Below are 22,442 nucleotides of genomic sequence, written 5' to 3'. Positions count from 1 at the left end.
CTCAGTGTACTGTGAAGTAGCTATATATAGCTCAAAGATTTCTATCCAAAATTATCCAAATAAACAATTTTTTTTTGGTCCTCAAAGAAGTCTAGCTATTTGGAAATTTATCTCAAGAAACTCATTCCCTAAGGGAAAGCCTTGGAAAACCAAGTTTTACTCCAAAAAAGGGGATGCCTCACCATGGAGGGGTGCCTGGGTCCTTGAAAGCTCTGTAGATAAAATGCAAGTTCTCAAAGATGTTACCAGGCCACTTTTGGGAAAGGCCTTATTCTACTCTTGCTATGGCTTTGCAATCTCAAGTCATCCTGAGTTCACCTGCTTCCTACATCCTCAGATGCCTTGCATCAGAAAGAACCTAGCCAATGGGGGGGGGGGGGAGAACATGATTCATTTAACTATGGAGAAACATTCTAAATTCATTAATTAAATAAATAATCTTTTTAAAAAATACTAAATAAGAAAGAAAAAACTAGTCAAGGGGAGACTGGTTCATGGTGGGGAAAAATAAGTGCAATGCTTATCAGAAAGGGAACACATTGAAGATCCATACAATTTAGGGCAAGAGAGAGCTTAGAGAGTACCTTGTTTAATCATGGGCCATATAAGGGGAACCAAGTTCAGAAAATCTGATTTTTCTGACTCCAATTTCAGTCGTTTTCCCACAATATTTCTAACTGCTCTTCTTCTCTCACTTTGCCACTAATTCACGCCACTAGTCTAAGTAATAATAGTAGTAGTAGTAGTAATAGTATAGCATGTATGTAACACTTTAAGGTTTATAAAGTACTTTATAAATATTTCATTTTATCCTCACAATCACCCTAAGAGGTAGGTGCTATCTGTTACTGTTGTTCAGTTACTTCAGTTGTATCCAACCTTTCATAATCTTATTTGGGGTTATTGGAGTGGTTTGCCAATTTTCTTCTCCAGCTCATTTGACAAAGGAGGAACTGAGGCAAACAGGGTTAACTGATTTTCCCAGAGTTCACATAGTTAGTAGGTGTCTGAGCCTAGATTTGAACTTGGAAAGATGAAGTCTTCCTGACTCCAGGCCCAACACTCTATCCACGGTGCCATCTAGCTGCCAGGAGCTATTATTGCCCCTATTTTATAGATGAGGAAATTGAGGCAGAGAGGTTAAATTATTTGCCCAGGGTCACATTATATAAAAATCTGAGGTTGAGACAACAGTTAGAATTTGAACTTCTTGACTCCAGGTTCAAGCTCTATCCACTGTACCACCTAACTGCCTTACCACTTTAAGTAATTTCACTCCAATACTTCCCTATTCAAAAAATCTCTATTTCCCATTATCTGTAGGGTAAATTCCAAACTTTTCTGCCTGGAATTTAAAGCCCTCTTTATCTTACCCCCTAGCTAGCCAATCTGATCTCCCATATTATCATATATAAATGCTTTCCTCATTATTCCTCCAATAGTTAAAACTCCCTGGTCCAGTTTTCACATCATACTTATCTCCTCCCTTAATTCCATTCGGTTTCACCTCTATCACCTTGTTTCAGTAATTCCCTCTTGAGCGTCTTTAATCTTTTCCTCTAGTGACACTTTCTCACCTGCCCACATCACTCCAACCTAAACAGGTTTTCCTTTGCCCTTCTACCTCTCCAGCTATTTATATTTTCATGTCTTTCCTTCCCTTTATGGCTAGATTTCTTGGGGAAAAAGCAATCCCTGATGCCGTTATTTTCTCAGCACATACTTTATCTTCAAACCTTGAGGTCAAATCAGGCTTCTTGTTCCATCACTCACCTGAAATTGTTCACAGGTGACCTCCTTATTGCCCAAATTCAATGGTCTATTTTCACCTGCCTTCTACCTTAACTTCCCTGAAACATTTAACCCTGTTAATCACCTCCTTAGCTATATTCTTCTCTCTGGTTCCAGAGATGCCATCTGATCCTGTTTCTATTTGACTCTACCTCCTCTTCTGTCTCTCCTGTCCCTTAGGATAAGTATCCTCTCTGATACTGCCTTTAGCCCTCTTGTATTCAGTTTCACTTCTAACCCAGACCTGCACCTCTCCCAAGCTCTCAACATACAATTTCAGTTGTCTACATCAAGGGAAAAGTACATGAAGGCTAAGAACTTGAGTTCAAATCCTACTTTTGGTACTGTCTGACCATGGCACATCATTTAATCTCTTGGTCTCAGTTCATCTTTAAATCTTTAAAATAAGAGGGCCTCTGAGACCTTTTCCAACCCTAGACCTATAATCGACAACTGGATTGGCCAGTACATCCAAACAATACATCCATCTAAGTTTTTTTCCTCAAATCTCCAATTTCATTAAATCCATCTGTGGCAACACTCTGCCAGGTTCCATGATTTTTCTCAGGCTTTTCTCTTTTGTCATTTCTCCCATACTGCCATACTCCTGAATTGTCTCTCAAATGGTACTCCTGTCTCTTCCAAACCACCTTCACACAGCTTCCAGATTAGCCTTCTTTATATATATAAAATCATGTTGTTTCTCTGTTTAAAATTCTTCAGTGCATTCCTGTTATTTTTTAACCCTTACTTTCTGTTATTTCTGTCTGTTATAACTCAGAAAAAAGGGTGCCCAGGCTCACACCACCAGGAATTTTCTGAGGCTAGATTCTAACCTAGGTCTTCCCAACTCTAGGCTTGGGTTTCTATCCATTGTGCTACCTAGCTGCCGGTTACATTTTTTTTTTATTCTTGTTACTTTAAGAAGTTAAAAATTCTTATCCTAGCATCCAAGGCCCTCAGCAATCTGAAATCTTTCCTGTCTTCTCTCATACTGTTTCTCCAGTTATGTATTCTTGATTGTCTCAAGCATTCTCCCACTGCCATCCCTAATGCATTTGCTTATTCTCTCTCCCCCACTCCTATGCTTCAAATAACAACTCTACTTGCATTCTTACCTGTCTTTTGATGCCCACTTCAAAGGCCACCCACCTTCCATCATGAGTTTCCCAATAATCACTGTTGTATGATTGAAAAGCTGTTACCCTAAAAAAAGGAACTACATATCCCAAGAGCCCACTGACTTCCTGTCATTACATACTTCCTGTAGACAGAGGATAAAGGGCGTGGGCTTTGGAGGCTCCCTCTCTCTGATGTAGAATCAGTATTGATGGTGGTGAGTGGGGTTGACTAAAAAACTAAAAAATGGCTAACCAGTAAAGGTCTTTACAAAGACCATGTGCCCATGGCTGGTTAGCCACCATCAGTGCTGGTGCCTATCATATCTCTTTCTACCAGAGATGGCCCCCTGAATACTGTTGTTGGTCACCTAGCTGGTGATGATGGAGGCAGGAAGCTGGCAAGGAAGGGCCCAGAAGAGGAAAATGTATTTGGCACAACAGATCCCTCCCTCCCTGTACTCTGAGACATCTTTTCACAGTAAACATCTCACTACATATTTTCTCGTATATATTAGAACTCCATTTCCTGGTATCAGGGTAGCTTTTGAGAGAGGGAATACCTCGGTGGACTCCATCTATGCCAAGAGGGAACTGAACTACCGAATATGGCATATTCTGGAAAACAAATTCTCAATTCCTTCCAGTGCCCTCAATTCTCAAGAACATTTCCTTCCCCATGGCCCCATAGGCATGGCAAACACCAGCCCCTCTTGTCCCAGGCTCTACAGCAACAATCCCAACCCTTGCCTGGCCTATCTTCTCATTCCTAATAATGAGGCAGGAGACATGGTTGGCTGGTCAGCAGTGGTTATTGCACCATTGGCAAGGGATGAAATGTGTATACATTAGAAACATCCATTGGGTCAACAAAGCAAACCTCAAAAGTACCTGGACTGAGTCAATTACATTCTTAAAAACAGGAAAAGGGAAGAACGAAATAAACAACAAAAAAAAATCATACATACAAACATACAAACATACACACCCCACAGGATGGAAAATAATAAATTATTGTTCAAGTCCCAGACTTCTCTTTTCTGCCTGAATCCCTGGAATAATTGGAGCATTCAGCAAAGGACTCCTCACATTTTTTCTTCTGGGCATACTCTTCAGCCTGGCAGTGGCTGACAAGATGTAGACCAGGGCTCATGGGTACCTCTCCCTTGAGAGAAGTGAGCTTATATATCTGGTCTTATACCAAAAGGGGGGGAATATATATATATATACATATATGGGAAATAGCCACACAGGTTTCTGACTACAACATCCTGGAGTCTGGTCTCAGCCCCTGGGGAGCTTTTCAATCCTCAGCACAAAGGCAGCAGGTCAGAGATACCATCAGCACAAGCGCCCACGTAGAAGGATGAAGAGAGATACAAGCGCAGAACACCCAAAGGTTGTTACTCCACACAGTCCGACACCAGAAGGAAGGCCGGCAGATTCGGGAAGTCGAGGAGTCAGGACGTGGTAAGGGAAGTCGGAGAAGGTCCGTCAGATGCAGTCCCCTCATCTCAGCAGTGCTTCCCATCCTTTTCCCCAAGAAGCCTTCATTCAACCATTCGCATTCAAGGTCTGAAATTTTTCCCTCAGGTTTCTCACTCGGCCTTGTTGGCTCAGATCTGCCGGATCCCCTTGCCCTAGTTGTTGAGGGCCCCGGGCCCCCTCTTCTTGCCAGAAAAACTCCTTGGAGTCTTGGTAAGCCTTGCATCGTTCTACAGCAGCCTTCAAGATCTCCTGGGAAGCAGGCAATTGGATTCGCACACAGCTGTCTTCGTCTTCCTCACCTCCCAACAACGGCGGCCCCTTCTCCAAGATGATGACCCGACGGTTGTTCTCCAGGGTTAGGTCTGCAGTGAGGTACAAGGCTTCATCCACTTCCTGCCCTAGGGTGGGGGAAGAGCCAAGGGAAAAGGGATCCTTCTGAGGCCGAAGTTGGGCTACCTCCGGGGCTCCTCTGCCTGGGCTGGTGTTCAGACTGCAACAGCGACTCATCCTCCCCACTGGAGCTGGCTCCATGATGTTCTCAGGCACAGAGAGGCTCCGGTTGACGGGGTAGGCTTGACGCTGGCCTCGTCTGGCCTGAGTAGCCTCGTCGTAGGAAGCGTACTTTGAGCAGAGCTCACGGACGTCTGGCCAGTGGAAAGTTTCCGTGTCGGCAGGGCTCAGGGGACTGCGGGTAGAGGCCCAGCCTCCAGGAGAAGTGGTGGCCTTTAAGCCAGGAGGGCTGTAGAACCGTCGAGGTGACTTCTCCCCTGTGGAGGTGGACTTGGAGGGGCTGTGCTCCAAGACCACGACTTGGTCATTATTTGAGAGGGACAGTAACGGCTTCATTTTCCCTAGGGGGGGAAAAACAGCAAAGTGAATCCTAAATCAGTCAGATGAGAAATAGGAAAATGAGGTTTTGCTTGCTAGCGCGTGGGAATGGGGGGCGATCTGGTGGGTGGTTATCAAATACATTTGTGGGCAGCTGCTTTCATGTTTGATATTGTTCTTGTTTAAAGGAAGAGGCTAATGGGGAGGCAAAAAGAGAAGATGGGGATGAGGAACCAAATTGCTATGAGAACTTTTTTTTCCAGAGAGAGTGAGAGAGAGAGACAGAGAGAGAGAGAGAGAGAGAGAGAGAGAGAGAGAGAGAGAGAGAGAGAGAGAGAGAGAGAGAGTGTGTGTGTGTGTCATTCTGCACCTCACCCATCAAATTGCTCTTTGTTCAGAAGATATGGGCCCAGGATTGCTGACCCATTAGTGATTTTAATACTTGTAACAGCACACCTGTACATACAAGCATTTACACTTTAAGGTTTAGAAAGCACTTTTGTCAAAGCAACACTGAGGAATAAAGGATTATCCCCATTTTATAAATGAGGGCTAGGCTGAATTGTAGAGAATACTAGTAGCTGGACAATAAAAGTACACATTAATAAATCATCAATAGCCAAAAATAAATAAGTGAACAAATAAATAAATGAATGCATGAATAAATGGATGAATGAATGCAGGTTAGGCAATAGTGGATAAGTGACTTGCCTAGGATCACCCAATCCCCGTACCTCTGAAAGGCAGCTCTCGAACCTCCTCCTGCAGATGGGACAAGGCCAGATTCTTCTCTTGTCCCGGGTCTGCCTTCTTTCGCTGAGGCACCATTGGTTTATGGCTCTTGATCCTGAGGCTGTACTGGCGGGCCAGCTGGTAGACTTTGTTCTTGACACATTCAGTTAAATCCCTGTCCATCATATGGGAGAGCTGCATGATGTGAGGGTGTAGCGGACTTGGTATCTCTTCATCTCTGCCACTCAACTCCTTTACCAGCTCTTTTAGCTCCCTGGCCAGCTGGACAGAGCCAGCCCGGTCAGTAAGGGGAATGCCCTCCAGGGAGGCTCCAGTCGGTTCCTCACTGATAGCGCCCAGCTCGTGCTCCTCCAGGATGAAGAGCGGCTCATGCAGGTCGAAGCCATTCTCCTGGCTCAGGCCCAATTCCATCTTGTTCCTCGTCGGTGAGTTCTTGTAGACATCCCCAGAGGACTCCATTCCTTCCCACATCTTCACTACTTCTGATGAGGGGCGGAATTCAGCATCGGTGATGGGGGCAGGATCCCTAGAAGCTGGCTGGCCTGGTCCGGGGAGGTCAAAGAGAGTCCAAGAGGCAGGTCGAGAGCCATCTAGTCTTTTTCGCCCACGAGGGGCCACTGGTTGAGGTTCTGGCCTAGGAAGGCTGTTGAACCTGAAAACAGAGTTCCTTACCAAGCCCTTAGGAATGTAGGAAAGACTCTCCCTGCGCCGGATGCTAAAGCCTGCGTCGTGGTGCTCCGCATGCTTGTAGTAGCTCTTGATCTTGTCAAGCAGCAGTCGGTCTCGGGTAGAAAGCGTGTCCTCCTTCTTGCTAAAGAGCCTTTCAGGTTCTCCTGAAGAGCTGGGGCTTAGAGACATGGCTCGAGGGAGGGTCGAGCTGCTCTCTGAAGCTACCCCAACATCAGGTTCTGCTTCTAGGGGCAGAAAGGAGCTGAGGGAGTCTGCATTGCTGCAATGGCCAGCTGGCCCCTTCTCGATGCCATCAAGGCTACGGACGCTGCTGCTCCGACTGGCCAGCCGGGGAGTTATAAAGCCACTGGCCTTGCCATCCTCCAGAGCCAGGCTGTTCCGGCGGGAGAAGGTGCTGACGAACCTTTCAGCAATGATGCTAGCCTGGTCCAGCACAGATGTTGGCAGGATGCTCTCTGACTCTGACACTGCCACTTCCTCCTCTTCCTCACTACTGAGGTTTTTAAGGTCCTCTGTGCTCTCAGCACCGGCGTGGTCAACCATTTTGCCGGGATGGTCAGATCGTAGCACCTCTTCGTGGTGCTGTTCCAGAAGGCATGATGATTCTGGGTCTGACTGCATCACTTCTCTGCTATTCCCTTTGATGGCTGGAAATAGTCCTTGCCTGGCTTCGGGTTCAGTTTCTGGTTCAGCCTGAAACACACAATTACATGAGCTTTTTTTTTTCATAGGAAAGTAAGGGAGGAATAACTTGGCCTCCTCATAGCCCAGCAACAGACCTTACAGCAGATGACAAGTCAGGAGTAAAGAGATCACAACCACAAAGATGGTGAGAGAGAGAAGGTGCTAAATTGGGGAAAGGGGCTGGTGACATCGATGGACTGCTCGGAGCCTGGTGTTTCCAAAACCCCGAATTCCTAGGATAGCCTATTAAGTGGGAAAGTGAGAGTCCTAATGATGGCATTCTACCCACATCTATTTGTCTGAACATGCAGTAGGCAACTCCTGCTCTAAGACAGCCTTGACAGCCTCATGGTAAAAGCCATTGTGTTGGCCTTTACATTCATCCAGAATGCCCTAAAGGCTTCACCATTCTACATTTTTACTCCTGGGACTGGCAGATTTTGGAACTGGGATGAAGTTCTTGACTGTAGCTCAAAGTCATGGAGATGGAGACAAAAAAATTTCATCCATCTCCCCCATGACTCCAGAATCTCCAGCATGGAAGTCCAAAAGTTTCAAGACTTAAGTGTCCTATCAAAGTATTTAATAGTTGGATATTTAGCCACAAATCCTCTGAGTATCAATGCTTTAAAAAAATCACCTGAGCAGTGCCCTGCCCAGAATAGATATTTAACAAATAATTGTTGGAGGCAGTGAGGTGGCTCAGTGGATTGAGAGCCAGACCTAGAGACGGAAGGTTCTAGGTTCAAATCTGGCCTCAGACACTTCTTAGCTGGGTGATTCTGGAAGTCACTTAACCCCCACCACCTAGTCCTTACCACTCTTCGGCTTCAGAACCAATCTACAATATTGATTCTAAGACAGAAACAAACCAACCAATATTTGTCAAATGTAAGCCAGGAACCTGGGGATCCTACTCAGATCTCCAAGGTCAATGTGATCTCAATGATACGGTTGACTATGCTTCCTAGTGGTTGATTGGGTTGTACACCTCCAAGTAGCCCAATAAAACCTTTGTGGTGCTTCCTCTCGGGGTCCCAGGGTCTCTGCTCGGGGCCCACCTTGCCATTTCATCACCAGCTACTTACCTCTGTCTGGGGAGAGACAGACTTGAAGCTCATGCGCTTCTCAGGGCTAGTTAAAGACTGACCGCTGGGCCTCTTATAGCCTTTGGCTACCTCATACTCATCATGCCCTTTAACCTGCACCCAACAGAGAAAAGGAATTAACGCCCAACCCTGGTATACAGAGAAGGGAGATTAGAGACCTAATTTTGCAGGTGGCCTCTTCTGGGCCCCAATACCCACAGACACCTTTTCTGAATTATCCAGTAGCTGGGATAAGCTAGGATTTCCACTTTAGGATCAAAGAGTTCTATAGCTTAACCAAACTAGGAAACCTGGAGATGAAGGAGTCACAGATCCTGAGCCTTTTCTTCCAGAAAATTCACCACACACCCCTCCCCAGCCAAAAAAACAACAACGAAGCCAACCTCTTTATAATGTCCACCCTGGCCGTCTGTGTCACCCTCTCTCCCCATTTCAACCCAGCCCACCCCCTTGTCTGTTAGTCTTGTTTATCCAGATGGCAAAGCACAGCATGCTGGGGATTCACCAGGGTAAAAGAGCTGTTGAGGAGATGGAAGTACTGATTATTGAGTCAGAGAAAGAACCCAAGCTTGGGGGAGGGAAAAGGGAAGGGAAGTTTTGAGCCATTCATTTCACTGTGCATTGGGAGCATGCAAAAGAAGGGAGATCAAAGAGATCACCTCACCATAGCGCCCCGGGAGAAAAGTAAAGCGTTGGCTCGATAGTGCCAGCAATGGAGGGCAGCCAGCAGGGAGCTGGCAAAGTCGGCTACCTGCTCAGCTACCTCCAGACTCTCCTCCTCCTCCTGCTCCTCTTCCTCCTCCTCCTCCTCCTCCTCTTCCTCTGAGCCTTGTGGCTCAGCCCTGGCCCCCTTCTTGCTGCCATCGCTCACAGTCAGGTCCTCTGGAGAGGCCTTCTGAAGGGCCTTCTCCTCCTCCACCACTTCCTCCTCCTCTTCCTCCTGAGCAGCCCCTTCAGCTTCAGACTGCTGCTCCCCTGTAAGGGGTAGCTGCCCAAAGTCCAGGAGGGCTCCAGCGCTACCTGCATGCTGTTTAAGGTACAAACAAGGCCTCTTGTAACCTGGAATCTCAGCTTCCTCCCAACCTTTCAGCTTCTGGGGAGCTCAGGCACACATGTAGTGGTCATTAGTCTACCCCACTGCACCCACCAGGGGACTCTGAAGAAGGCTGGGGATAGGCAGGGCAAAAAGACAGGGAAAGGCTTGGGGCAACAGGGTCAAGAGGAAGATTTTTATGAAGCACATTTCTTGGGAGCATTAGCTCTGAGTACAGCCTACAGAGAGAGGTATGGCCTCAAAGGAGAGGACGGAGCTGTATGAGAACAGTCAGAGAAGGGAAGACAGCCTGCCCTGGTATAGTTCATGGAAAAGGGAACACATGGGGAAAGGGGTTGACTCAGGACACGTACCCTTACCCACCTGAAAACCAGTCCCCTGTTCCATCCTGTATCCCATCTCAAGACCACTCACTGGTCTTACCTTGAGACCCGAGGCCCTTGATGCTGCTGCCATCATCAAGTCCACAGCACATGGGGGGAAAAAGAAAGAGATAATGTGAGCCAAGGCAACAAGCTCTTTACCAAAGCCAGGAAAATTACAGCCATTGAGGGTATGGCTTGGTACCCTTTAGGGATCCCAGTTTCTAGAATGTTTATGAAACTACTGCTGGAAGCAAGAAGGGCTTATAGATCAGGGCACTTCAGCGATGAGCTCTTCCCAGGGACCATGTTCCAGTTGCCTGTTCTTATGCCCTCAAGCATTTGTTGCCATAGCACAACCCTCTCACTACTTGTCATGAGTAAGTAAGATAGTTCCCTACTGGGAAACAATTTGTTGTTGACTCCTTTAAACTAATAAAATAACAGAGGCATATGAAGGGGTATGAATTTGCTCAGGACCTTGCAAAGAAGAGATTAAAAGGTGGAAACATCTAGCTCATAAACCGGCCCTCCTTTCCATCCATGTTCCTCCTAGTCTCCTCGACCCTTTCGGGGTGCTGATAGTCTGTGCCCAGTTACCATTCACTGGGACAGTGCCCAGACCAGGGCCTTCCTTGCCTCCCCTCACCCCAGACCCAAGATCCCAGGAGGATAATGGTCAAGACCTTCAATACTCACCTTTCTCATTCATCTGCCTGAGAAGCGGTTTGGTGGGTTCTGGAGAATTAAGTACATTTAGTAAAGTCAGCCACAATCCAAGGAAATGAATTCTGCCCAGACTTGGCCCCAAGCTTACAATGCCACCAGCCCCTCTCACCAGCTTGGAGTTCACCCGCTTTCTTAGTGCCTGAACATGACTGAGGGTACCATTTGGGTACCACAGCTTCTAGGATGTCTATGAAACTACTGATAAGAAGTAGAGTCACATAGAGCACTAAGGCTATCAGCTCTTCTCGGGAATGATGTTCAAGTTGCCTGTTATTGCCTCAAGTATTTGTCACCTCAGGACCACAGCAAGGCAGAGAAAGATGAGCTTCCCATGGCAGCACAGAGGTTTTCAACCCATTCCTACAGATGTCAGCATAACAGAGTCCCAGTCCCAAAACCATGTCTGTCCCTTCCTCAGGATGGGGCTCTAGCTCATCTGGAGACGTACTTTTTGAAGAATATAAGGTCAGCCCTACAGATCTCCGTTCATGCCTGTAAAAGTGGAATTCATGGGGAAATCTTCCCTCCGAGGTACCCGGAAGGAACCTTTGGCACTCAGCCCAATTTTAAAAATGTTTGTGAGTGTTGCAGGGGCAACAGGAATGGGGACAGAGTCCCACTTCTCTCTGTGCAGGCTGACTGCCTATCTAACTGTTTCGATAGTGAGAAGTCCTCATTTTACCTCCAATTCACCATCTTTTTCTATGTCAAGTTCTGAAAGTCAAAGTGATTAGCACGCTCCCATTGGCCCAGCACCTAGAGCTCCCAGAGCACCCGCCACATAGCCCCAAGCTGGAGAGCAGAGCTCGCACCCGACTTTCTGCGGCCCTTAAGGCCCAGCATCATGGAGCTATGCAGCCCGTTGGGGAATATCTCCTGATTGTACTGGGGGTGACCAGGCTCTGGGGATAGGATAAAAGAACATCCATTAGATGATACTATCCCTTGTGAGTTACCCCAAACCCTTCCAGGGCCAAAAACTATCTGAATAAAATAATTTTAAGAGGCATCTTTTTAAAGGCTGAATATCGTTTCTACAAAGATAAAAAAGATAGGATGAATTTTTTTAACCCTTATCTTCTGGCTTATAATCAATACTATATACCCATTTTAAAGATGAGGAAACTAAGGCTCAGAGAGATTAAATGACATGCTGAAGACCACACAGCTAGTTAGTGGTAAAGATAGGATTTTTATCAAGATCCTCTGACTCCATATCCAATGTTCTTTTTTTTTTTTAACCTTTACCTTCTGTCTTAGAATCAATACTGTGTATTGGTTCCAAGCCAGAAGAGCAGTAAGGGCTAGGCGGTAGGGGTTAAATATGACTTGTCCAGGGTTTCACAGCTAGGAAGTGTCTGAGACCACATTTGAACCCAGGACTTGAACTCTAGGCCTGAAGGTTGGGTGAATCTAGTGAATGAAATATAAACATGGAACCAGATTTTGTGGGATGTGAACCCAAACCTCAGATAACTCACTGTTTTATTGCCAAAATTGGTCAACATAAAAATGGTTCATAGCAGGAAAGTCAATTAAGAGAATATTTTAGAGATACACATTGCAAGTTATGAGGACAATACCAAAGAAGCAAAGTTGAGAAACGTGCAGATGGGCCCAAAGTTTCTGCTAGAAAGCAGGGTTGGAAAAATACTGGGAGGTGGAAAAAAAAAAGATATTTTAGACTTCTATGTGCTAAGACCCTGCTCTGGAGGAAACCTCTTTCCAAATCTTTTCTCCCAAGTCTCACCTTGACATACTCTGATCATCTTGAGGAGAAGAGGCTGTTGGGAGACTTTTTTTTTTTTGGAGAATTCCATTGCACTAACAAAGTAAAACTCCAGCACCTCAAAGAGAAACTTGAATGTGGAACTACAAGGATTGTCTATGCAACAAGAAGCCCTTAATGAGAACTAAGTCTACATTCACTCCCCCTTAATGAGAATCTCTCCTATAGTTTCCTTCTACTTTGACTCTATGACAGGGACACTTAAAGTAAAAAATCAAAAAGAGAAGAAAAGAAATATGGGGAAAGAAAGGGAGAAAATTAAGTGCAGAAGGCATTAAATGCAGAGGCAACGAGAGACAGATACAGAGTAACACCCATAATTTTTGGCTTTAAGACTTGTGACTTACATTTTTTGAATACAAGAAGATATCAATGAAAATATCACCTTTTGGTAATATTGATGATCATAACTAACACTTATAGTAGTGTACTAAGTCTTGCAAAGCACATAAAAATATTTCATTTGATTCTCATGATTATCCTGCCAATGAGGTTCTAGAATTGGTCTCCATTTTACAAATGAGGACACTGAGGTTGAGAGTGTAAGTGGCTACAGCTAGGAAGTAACTGAATCTGGGACAGGATCTGAACTCAGTTTTTCCTGATTCCAAAGACCAGCACTTTAGTACTTGGTACTTACTACAAGAGCAAAGCAAAATTAAGAGTACCTTTCTACTGTAAAGCCTCAGTGAAAGTAAAAAAAATTGCAATGGCAGTTGGATTCCAAAAGAGTGGAGTACGGACATCCTAAGAGGATATAAGAATGTTTGGGGATTCTGCAGGGGATAACCAGGGCCTAGTAAATGTCTGCTGAGAGTCAAGCCAGGATCTGGCTCCTGCCCATCTTAGACATTCTGGATCCAATTATCTTTTTTTTTAACCTTCTATCTTGGAATCAATACTGTGTTTCATTTCTAAGGCAGAAGGGCAGCGAGGTCTAGGCAATGGGGGTTAAATGGTTACACATAGCTTGATTTGAACCTAGGACCTCCCATCTCTACACTTGGCTCTGAATTCACTGAGCCACCCAGTTTCTTCTTATCCAATCATCTTTTAAGACAAGCTAATGTCTAATCTGTCAGCAAATGAAAAAATCTAGAAGAACCTCTGCCTGAGCCACATCTATCCCTGGGCTTCTGGCTAAGAAGAGTTGAGAGCAGAAACCAAGAGAAGAAGAAGAGAAAAAAATGTTCTTGCACACACACTCATGAGACGCAGTTTAGCAGACAGAACAAGATATTATCATAGCCAACCCTGACACAACAGTATCAGGGTGATGGGGGGGGGGGGTTAACAGATGATAGTTTGAATAGATACAGTAAAAGCAGAGACAAGTTTTCTAAAACAGAGCATTTATTCAAATAAACCAATGGGCAGAGAATAATCTGAGGGGATAATGGAATTTTCCCCTCAAAGTCCAAAGTAAATATTTCTCGTCTCGGTTTGGTGCCACTTTAGGAAGTCTGACTTGCTTTTCCCAGTCCCTTTAACTGCCCTGCCATTCCAGACGTGGGCCAGGGACCAACAGTGATGTCAGAGAAGCTACTCCTCCCTTGCTCTGGAGATTTTAACTTTCAGGATAGCTAAGAAGGGGCCCAGAAATATGGGAAAACTAAACTCAAAGAAAGTAAATAGCATAGCTTGCCCAACTCCATGAGGAGAGAAAGAACCAGGGATCAATTCTAACTCTCCAATGTTAGAGCTAGAAAGAGATTCTAATCATCACCTACTCCGATCTTCTCATTTTATAGATATTTAGGATGTGACTTGCAAACAGCTAGGAAGTAATGGTAGAGCCAAAATTAGAACTCAGCTCTCTTGACTTTTAGTTCATTTACCCCAATTATTTTTTCTGACCTACATGGAATAAAGGGGAATATATATATACATATGTACACACACACACACACACACACACATATGAGAATATATAGGGGAATAAGGTTCCTAGACACCAATTTGATCATATTTTACTTCAGAGGAAGTAAGGTAGAGCAACAACTCTAAATATTTAGTTATAGAAATCTCAGTGGCCAAGGCCAAGGCTAGTATACATCAGTAGTAAAAAGTAGGGTATTGCTTAAGTCATGTTCACTTCTGGGCCTTTCCATTTGTGTCCTATAACTGAACTTTCTTTTCTGTATTCTTTTTCTCAAATTAAGAGGGCAAGTTCCTTGAGAGCACTGACTCATTTTTCCCCACCATCACTTAGCACTACGCCTGATACATAATAAGTGCTAAATAAATGCTTTTAAACTTCATTCATTCATTCATCCATCCATCTTTTAGCCTGCTTGGCTGGCAGTATGACTTTCATAGATTATCCTCATCCTTACCAGATTGTCGTCGATACTGACGCGCTTGAGAGGGCATGTCATCTTGGGAAGACCAAGCCTTTTTCAGCCTTTCTGGGCTGTAGCAGTATCGATTGGGATCTATAAACAAAAAATAAAACATGTTACTGCTATTTCTATCATTCAGAACCCATACACAGCAGTCTTCTTTTTACCCCTTTCCTCAGTACCTTAAATACCCCTAATGCCCTTTCTCATTTCCTAAATCAGAGCCTTTTAAAAGGTGTCAGATTGGCAATTTCATCCACCCATTCCTAACAGCAGACTGCCATTGCCATTTTCTTCCTTCTGCTCTTTTCTCATGTCTAAGGCTGATCCTCTGTCCTCTAAGCATCATGGGATATTGGGAGCCACATATCAAGAATAGGAACAGGAGGGGACTGACATAAACATTCAGAAACAACTCAGTCAAGACTTACAATAGGAGTCCATTTCCAAGATGGCTTCTTTAGCCTGGGATAAAAGAAAAAGGAATTAGTTATTCCTGAATATCTGGCACAACACTTGCCCAAGGCTCATGTATCTACTCATCTGTCATCTACTCCTTAAACTCACAGGATCCTTTAAAAAAGGAATGGTAACTTCTTGAGGCAATGACCACAATGCTTCCTTCCCACAGAGAGCCAGGAAGCCCTAGGCTCTGCCCCTCTCTCACCTTTTGGGGAATTGTGGCATGGTGATTCTCTAGGATCAACCTCTTGATGTGATGGGTCCAGACCCGTTTCTCTTCTACTGATTTGGCCTGAAAAAAAGAAATCCAAGGGGAAGGGGTCAAATGGTGCCAAGAGGCAAGGAACCAGTCCCAACAGGCACAGAGTCCCTTCTGAGCCCCACAAAGATCACCTCTCATTTCTCCAACTTAACAATGGTCTTTGTGCTACATTTTGACGAGGAGCAGGATGACTTTGGGATGGGTAAGGATGAGGATGAGGACACTCCTCCCCTTTCCTCCTTACCTGGATGCTATACTGCTGCTTGCTGTGCTTGTAGTGAGTAACTGTGAAACACAGAGAATCTCTGGTACTCTCAATCAGCATCAGGGAGGAACACTATCAAAGGTCCAAGGAAAGGAGAAAGAGAAAAATATGTTAGATTCCAAGAAGAAGATGAAACCAACCTGAACAGTCTGAGACACCTTGGGGAAAGTCTACATTCCCAAGACACAGACTGGGAGGGACAGAAATGAAGAGAATCAGAGCCACAACAGGGGTGGCTCCAAAATGGCCCCAGGCACCCTTGGAAGTATGGAAAGAAACAGTCAGATTCCCTAACCAAAGATGGCATTCTAGGTCACAGCCTAAGTTAGAAGAAAGGGGAAAATCTAGTTACCGGGATGTGCCCTTTGTAGACAAAGTGGTCCCCTCGCTTCTTGGTAATGAACAATGCCTTGTCAAAGAGGAAGAAAGTCCTCTCATTCCGCACACGATGCACACGGAAAGTGCCTTCCAAAACCAGCTCTCCATAGGTCGTCAGGTCTGGCCCCTTCCAATTGATCAGGAGTGACTGGATTTCCTAGAGGAGAGATACATCCCACATAAGATTCCAAAGATCCTTTTATATCAAGTAGGGAGAGTACAGTTACAAAAAGGGATCAGGCCAGTGGGGAGGCCATCTTCCCACTTCTGGCAAGACTCAGAAGTCACAACTTGACTCAGAGGTAGAAGAGATAACTAGTCTATTGTCATCACCACAATAAAAACAAAAACAATAGCATTTCATATCATATATACATAAAAATAATTATATGTTATATAAGCATATCTAATACATATTTTATATATTATATATTTCTATATTTTTAAGTTTTGCAAAACTCTTTATAAATATTAGTTGAATTAATCTTCCCCAGTACCCTGGGAGATAGATGCTATTATTATCATCCCCACATTACAGGTAAGGAAACTGAGGCTGATCAAGGTTAAGTGACATGCCTAAGGTCGGATAGCTGGTTTCTTAAGCAATATTCCAACATGGGCCTTCCTGACTCTCAGTCACTCTCTCCATTGCTCTAATTGGCTATTTCATGTTTACCATGAAAAATGACTTTTATTGACTGACATCAAGGAGATTGATCCACCTCATGGACCAGCATGTGGCCTGCCTCTCTCCTGAAGTCATTTCTGTAAGAGTTTCACTGCTTTTCTCTTCTAAGAGGATTGACCACATTGGCAAGCCTCTTGACTTTCTCAGGCTTTTCTCCCTTTGGACCACCCTCCTTCCCTCCCAGGTGCCCAGGTACCTGGAGTCGGACAGCATGCTCATGCTTCCTTTTCATGTCATTGATGTACCAGGCCACACAAGTCATGGTATAGATTGCATCCTCAACCATCTCAAAGCCATCCTGCTCCTCATCGAAATGCTTGGCAATTTCCTACCAAGAAGCCCAAGAACGTCAAGCTCTGGATCTCTCTCCTGAGCACTTGCTGCCCTTCCTCAGTCCTGAACAGCCCTCAGACATGAAGCCCCAGTGCAGGTTACCTGAAGAAGGAGGTGGTACTTGAGAATTCTTTGGACGGGCTTCAGCAGAAAAGAGCCCAGAGGCAGAGAGTGCTGCAAGACCTCTTGTCGATCTCGGAAGAACTTGGCTTGGTGCTTGTCTCTCATGCATTCAGTTAGGGCTGCCACTGAACTATAAGGAGAAGGAAGTCAACACTAAGAAATGGAATCATGGAACAGAAGAGGTAATGGTAGTGGTAGAGAGGAAAATGGCACAAGCTTGGTTATTCCTTAACTCTCCCTTTCCTTTCCATCCTGGCGTTACTTACTTTGGATAATTGTTGCAGTACTGGGTATAAATGTCAAACTCTTGGCTCTAAGGAAAGAGAGAAAAGAAGATTTTTCCAGTATGATGGTAAATACAGACTCAACTACCAACCCATCTATCTGAGCCCTCCCACTGTACTTTGCCCCATCCAATTTCCAAGTCTTTGGTCCCCATTTCCAATTTAGTCACAGAGAGCCTTTCTTCTTCGGTGAAAGCAGTGTGATTTTTCCCAAGACCACAGATGATTCCCTTAGAAATGTATTGCCATGAGCTATGGTCACTCTCAGTTTCTTCATGGAGTGGCACAGATTAATAATTATTATTATTATATTATAATAATTAATAATAATTATATATAGCTAACATTTTCATTGCATTCAAGGTTTGCAAAGTTCTTTTTTATTTCATTATATCCTCATAATAACCCTGAAAAGAGAGTAGTACTGTAATCTTAGTTTTACATATGAAGAAACTGAGGCACGGGGTCAACTGAATTCTCCAGGGTTAGAAAATGATCAGAGGCCATATTTGAACTTGGGTTTTCCTGATTCCAGGTCCAGAACTCTAATCACTGGACCACCTAGCTGGTCCAGTTGCCTCCTCCTCTTCCATCTTTTCTTCTTCCTCCTCTTCCTCATTGCTAGCATTGATATGGCATTTAAAGACTGAAAGAGCTTTACTTCTATTATCCTATTTGATAAATATATTGAGTTCTATTCTTACCCTTTCTACAAAGCAATTAGCCACAGCCACTGGGTCATTATTACAGCTGTCCAGGTCTTTCAATAGCTGACTGCATGAGAAGAAAGAAACAATCAGATTTGGGACCCACTCCTTTGCGGCTGCCTATAAAGCATGGCTAGCCACAAAGCTCTCCCATTCCCAGCCCTCCCCAGCCATTCACATGCTCCCAAGAAACGTCCAGCCTCATAAGTCATGCTGTGTGGCCTGAGGGGCTTCCAATCACCAATGAATCCTACTCAATCAAGAACCACAAAGGTCAGTCAACACTGCACAACAGGAGAAGGTGAGGGAGGGCAAATCATTTCTAGCAAACAGGATGGGCAGGAGGGAGGGATGGCGTTACCCACCTTCAGGAGGGAATACTGCTCCAGCGCTGGCAAAAGGAGTCAAACACACAAAGGGAAAGATTAAAGGAAAGGAAAAAAGAGCTTCTGGGATAGACATCAAGGTTACTGAATTGGAGGATTTCAAGCCATGAAGATCATGACTGAGGTGAGATTCTCTAAATACAAGCTCAGGCCCAGTTATAACTAGTCAAAGGAAAACTGCAAGTAACCCCACGGATATTTTTTCCTATGTTTGCCCTAAATGTCTCCCTCTTCATTTGACTCCATGTTTTTTCCTGTACTCAGGGGGTGGCCCTTTGCTTCAGAGTCACAATAAGCCCTTCCTTCTGCAGAACCTAGAAAAGATTCTGTCTTAACAGACCCTAAAGAGTATTACTATTCCTCCTTTTCCTGAGGCAGCCCCATCCTACCTCCAATCATGTTCTTCTACAAAACAGATTGAGGACAAACCAATAGAATCCTTAACTATTTTGAGTCTCATAGTTTCCACCAATATACTAAGTCATCCTCATAGGGCCACCAGGATCATTTAGCTTGTCGAGATATCAGTGGAATGGAAGACATAGAGGGAATACAGACCCCAAAGCAAAGTGGAAAAGATAGAGGAAAGAATAAAAGGTATCTCTGGAGAAAAAAAGGCATTATCAGTCATCTAGGGGGCTTTCAAGAGGTCATGTTAACCAAGAATTACACTAAGAATTCTGTCTAAACAGGGAGGTATTTCCAGATAGTCGGTGGTCCTTACAGCTTTCTGAAGAGGGTTGTACTGGCAGAACTAGGTCCATCCCAGAGTTAGGAAAACCAATATCCACAGAGCAGAGAGAAAAAGGTACTAACGAGAGAGCAGGAGGGAAAGCAGACTCTTCATTCAATATGGCGCCAACTACCCCTGCCCCAAACAGAGTTCTGAGGGGCCTAGAACAAACAAGCTCCTGGCTTGCCACTCACCTATTTAGTGCATAGATGCTTTCTATATTCCCAAAGAGTGCACTGACTTGTTCTGGTTTCAGTAGCCCTGGAGTATCGATGATCTTCAAAAGGTAATCCTGTCATGGGGGAAGTCATTTAGGGACAACATGGTACCATTACCTTACATAGCACACTCTTGGTATACCTTCATTCCTCTTCCTCTTTCTTATTTTGAGAGAGCCCCTTCCCAGCTTTATTCCTTGGGAACACCTTGAGAACACTAATTACAACAATGTCAACTCTAAGGCAGTCAGTCTGATGTCTCAGCTCCCTTTCAGTCTCACACCCTCCCTTCTCCCTTTTCCCTGCCTTTTCAATACTACTGCTGCCAAGAGTCTTTGGGCTGCCCCAGGATCCAATTTCCTAGTCTTGCCAGCTAACGAAACAAAGGGGGAAAATTACAGATGTGTGGTCTCAGTAAATTCAGATAATTAAGGCATCTGAGAGCTAAGCTCTTTGTTCTTTCTTTTTTCTAAATCTCAGTCCTAGGAAGTAGAATTACGGGGACTAAACCACCAAGAAGGTTTCTCCTTTCTAGTGAAGAAAACAGTTTATAAGGAGAGAGCTGATCATTGGAGAAACCAGAGTTCCTTGATCTATTCTAGAAATATATACTCCATGCACCACCCCTCACTTCACGATGACCCAGGAAAACAAACCCAATAGCATATCCAATGATGGCATAGGCAAATAGACCCATAGGAGTGGCTCACCTCAACAATGCTTCGGAGGTCCTGTACATACATGCGCTCTGTCTCTACAATCTCCCGCACCACTCGGCCCAGGTAACTCAGTTTGAGATGTCCAGACCCAGACCCAGCTGTGGATCGGGAGTTAAATGGCGAGCCTTTTAGGGATCCTCTCAGATTCAGCCAGCTGCTGGAATTGTTATGGTTATTAGAGATATGGCAGGCACGGGAGGAGTCGGACTCTCCCTCAGCTCCAGGTCTGCTTCCGCTGGGCTCTTCCATGGCCTGACTGTCCCGGGACGAGCCTGAAGAAGAAGTGGTAGAGGCCAAGCTCACTGGACGCTTTTGGGTCGCATCTTCATGTAAGGAGACTGAGACAGGCATCGTGGCATTGCGGCCTACTGAAGGAGGTTTTCGGGCACTCTAGAGAGACAAAGGAAGAATAATACAAGGTTTGAAAGTGTGATATTTCATCAATAATATGGAAATAAGTTTTAATGACACATGTAAAACAGAGGAATTACATGTCAGCCAAGGGAGGGGGTTTAGGGGAGGGCAGGGAAAGAGCATGAGTCTTGTAACCATGAAAAAATATTCTAAATTAATTAATTAAATAAAATTTCCCAAAACTTAAGAACATTTAATAAATAAATGAAAAATAAAAGTATGATATTTCTTCAGCAAGAACCTAAAAAATGGCCTCCAAATAGAAGAGATCTCTCCTAGAAAGATGCCTGAATGTCTCCAGGGATCCTATAATAAGTTTCCTAGATCCCAGTGGCAGCTGGCTCCTGAGACACAGGCAAAGTAGTCTTCTTAGCCCTTACACTATCCCCATGTACTCCATCTGCCAAATGAAAGCCATTGAATGAAGAAATGAGATGTCATTCTGTTCTCCTCCACTGGAGGAGTTAATAGTGCCATCATCCAATCACAGGGGCAGAGGATTCTATTGAGGTATGAATAGCAAAGCTGATAAGTTAATAAGTGTTTACTTGACAGACTAGACCTGGGGAAGCCCCCAAAGATTGAACTGTCATCCACTTCAGAAGGAAATAGAAGAAGCCCAAGTGAATCAAATGGTTTATGAAACCTTTCCTAAACAAAACATGGTTAACAAAGGATATTTTATTGGGTGCTCACCCAAATAGCAACATTATATAGGGTGAATTAATCAAACACAACCCTTGGATCCTAGAGCTCACAATCAAAGATTGTCATAGAGACTAACACTGATCCATACTCACCACAAAAAAAAAAAAATTGGATTCCGTCTTATAACACATGTATAGCTTATTAACTAAAGGTTCAAGACCATTAAGCTCCTTGGACTATATGTTTGTTGAAGGAAAGAGCCCCATTGTCATGGTATAACAGAAGATACATGGAACAAGACCTCAAGAGAACTGGAATCTGGTCCCAGCTTCCCTACCCACTTCGTCTTATTGGACGGGAAGATCTGATGAGATAAGGGAATACGAAAGTACTCCATGAAAGACAGGTAGACTTGACTTTTACCATTATGTCCCATAAAGCTTCTAGAGTAGTGATTCCTAAAGTATGATCTAGAGATCTCTGGGAACCCCCAAGATCAGGGGGCCCACAAGATCAAAATGGTTTTCATCAGAATACTAACACGTATGAATTTGTAATATGATAAATATCCATATATAACCCACATAAACAAAAACTCTTTGGTAGGGTCTTCAATTTTTTGAACTGCAAAGGGTCCCAAGACCAAAAAGTTGAAGAATCATTGCTCTAAAGAATCTGATGCAGGGTCCTCAAAACTGATTACACCATTCATCTTCCATTCAATTTTTTAAAAACTCTTACCTTGTTTTAGAATTGATATTTAGGATCAGTTCTAAGGCAGAAAAATAGTAAGGGCTAAGCAACTAGGGGTAAAATGACTTTTACCCAGGGTCACATGGCTAGGAAGTATCTGAGACCAGATTTGAACCCAGGACCTCCCATCTCCAGGCCTGACTATATACTGAGCCATCGAGCTGCCCCCTTCCATTCAATTCTGCACAACTATATTAAATGCTAACTTTGTGTTAGGTGGGCTAGCCCTTGGATTAGCCCTTAGTAAGGGTGCCTGGCCCTTACTGCTCTTCTGCCTCGGAACCAATTCTTAGTACCAATTCTAAGACAGAAGGTAAGGGGGTTATTTTTTT

The 22,442-nt window shown here is 44.3% G+C and overlaps 1 protein-coding gene across 17 annotated transcripts in view; it reads right to left on the bottom strand.

Annotated features, from left to right (window-relative positions):
• Positions 1 to 3,702: 3,702 nt before the first annotated feature.
• Positions 3,703 to 22,442, bottom strand: part of PLEKHG3 (pleckstrin homology and RhoGEF domain containing G3) — a 95,310-nt gene continuing 76,570 nt past the window's right edge. For 3 of the 17 annotated variants that reach the window (XM_056810899.1, XM_007473021.3, XM_007473029.3), the window contains 17 exons: positions 20,287 to 20,685; positions 19,553 to 19,650; positions 18,237 to 18,306; positions 17,515 to 17,561; positions 17,228 to 17,378; positions 16,989 to 17,120; positions 16,079 to 16,261; positions 15,706 to 15,798; positions 15,405 to 15,491; positions 15,169 to 15,202; positions 14,732 to 14,830; positions 10,577 to 10,615; positions 9,879 to 9,964; positions 9,126 to 9,488; positions 8,441 to 8,554; positions 5,960 to 7,361; positions 3,703 to 5,248 (listed from right to left, as the gene is read on the bottom strand). In XM_056810899.1, the coding sequence (XP_056666877.1) occupies positions 4,464 to 5,248; positions 5,960 to 7,361; positions 8,441 to 8,554; positions 9,126 to 9,488; positions 9,879 to 9,964; positions 10,577 to 10,615; positions 14,732 to 14,830; positions 15,169 to 15,202; positions 15,405 to 15,491; positions 15,706 to 15,798; positions 16,079 to 16,261; positions 16,989 to 17,120; positions 17,228 to 17,378; positions 17,515 to 17,561; positions 18,237 to 18,306; positions 19,553 to 19,650; positions 20,287 to 20,685 (4,182 nt within the window). In that variant the 3' untranslated portion in view covers positions 3,703 to 4,463. The remainder of the gene's footprint in view (positions 5,249 to 5,959; positions 7,362 to 8,440; positions 8,555 to 9,125; positions 9,489 to 9,878; positions 9,965 to 10,576; positions 10,616 to 14,731; positions 14,831 to 15,168; positions 15,203 to 15,404; positions 15,492 to 15,705; positions 15,799 to 16,078; positions 16,262 to 16,988; positions 17,121 to 17,227; positions 17,379 to 17,514; positions 17,562 to 18,236; positions 18,307 to 19,552; positions 19,651 to 20,286; positions 20,686 to 22,442) is intronic. The other 14 variants (XM_056810900.1, XM_007473023.3, XM_007473022.3 and 11 more) reach the window with 13 other exon arrangements.

This window comes from Monodelphis domestica, chromosome 1, assembly GCF_027887165.1.
Source record: "Monodelphis domestica isolate mMonDom1 chromosome 1, mMonDom1.pri, whole genome shotgun sequence".
In the NCBI taxonomy this organism is placed as follows: Eukaryota; Metazoa; Chordata; class Mammalia; order Didelphimorphia; family Didelphidae; genus Monodelphis; species Monodelphis domestica.
This window is presented reverse-complemented; position numbering and strand designations above follow the sequence as displayed.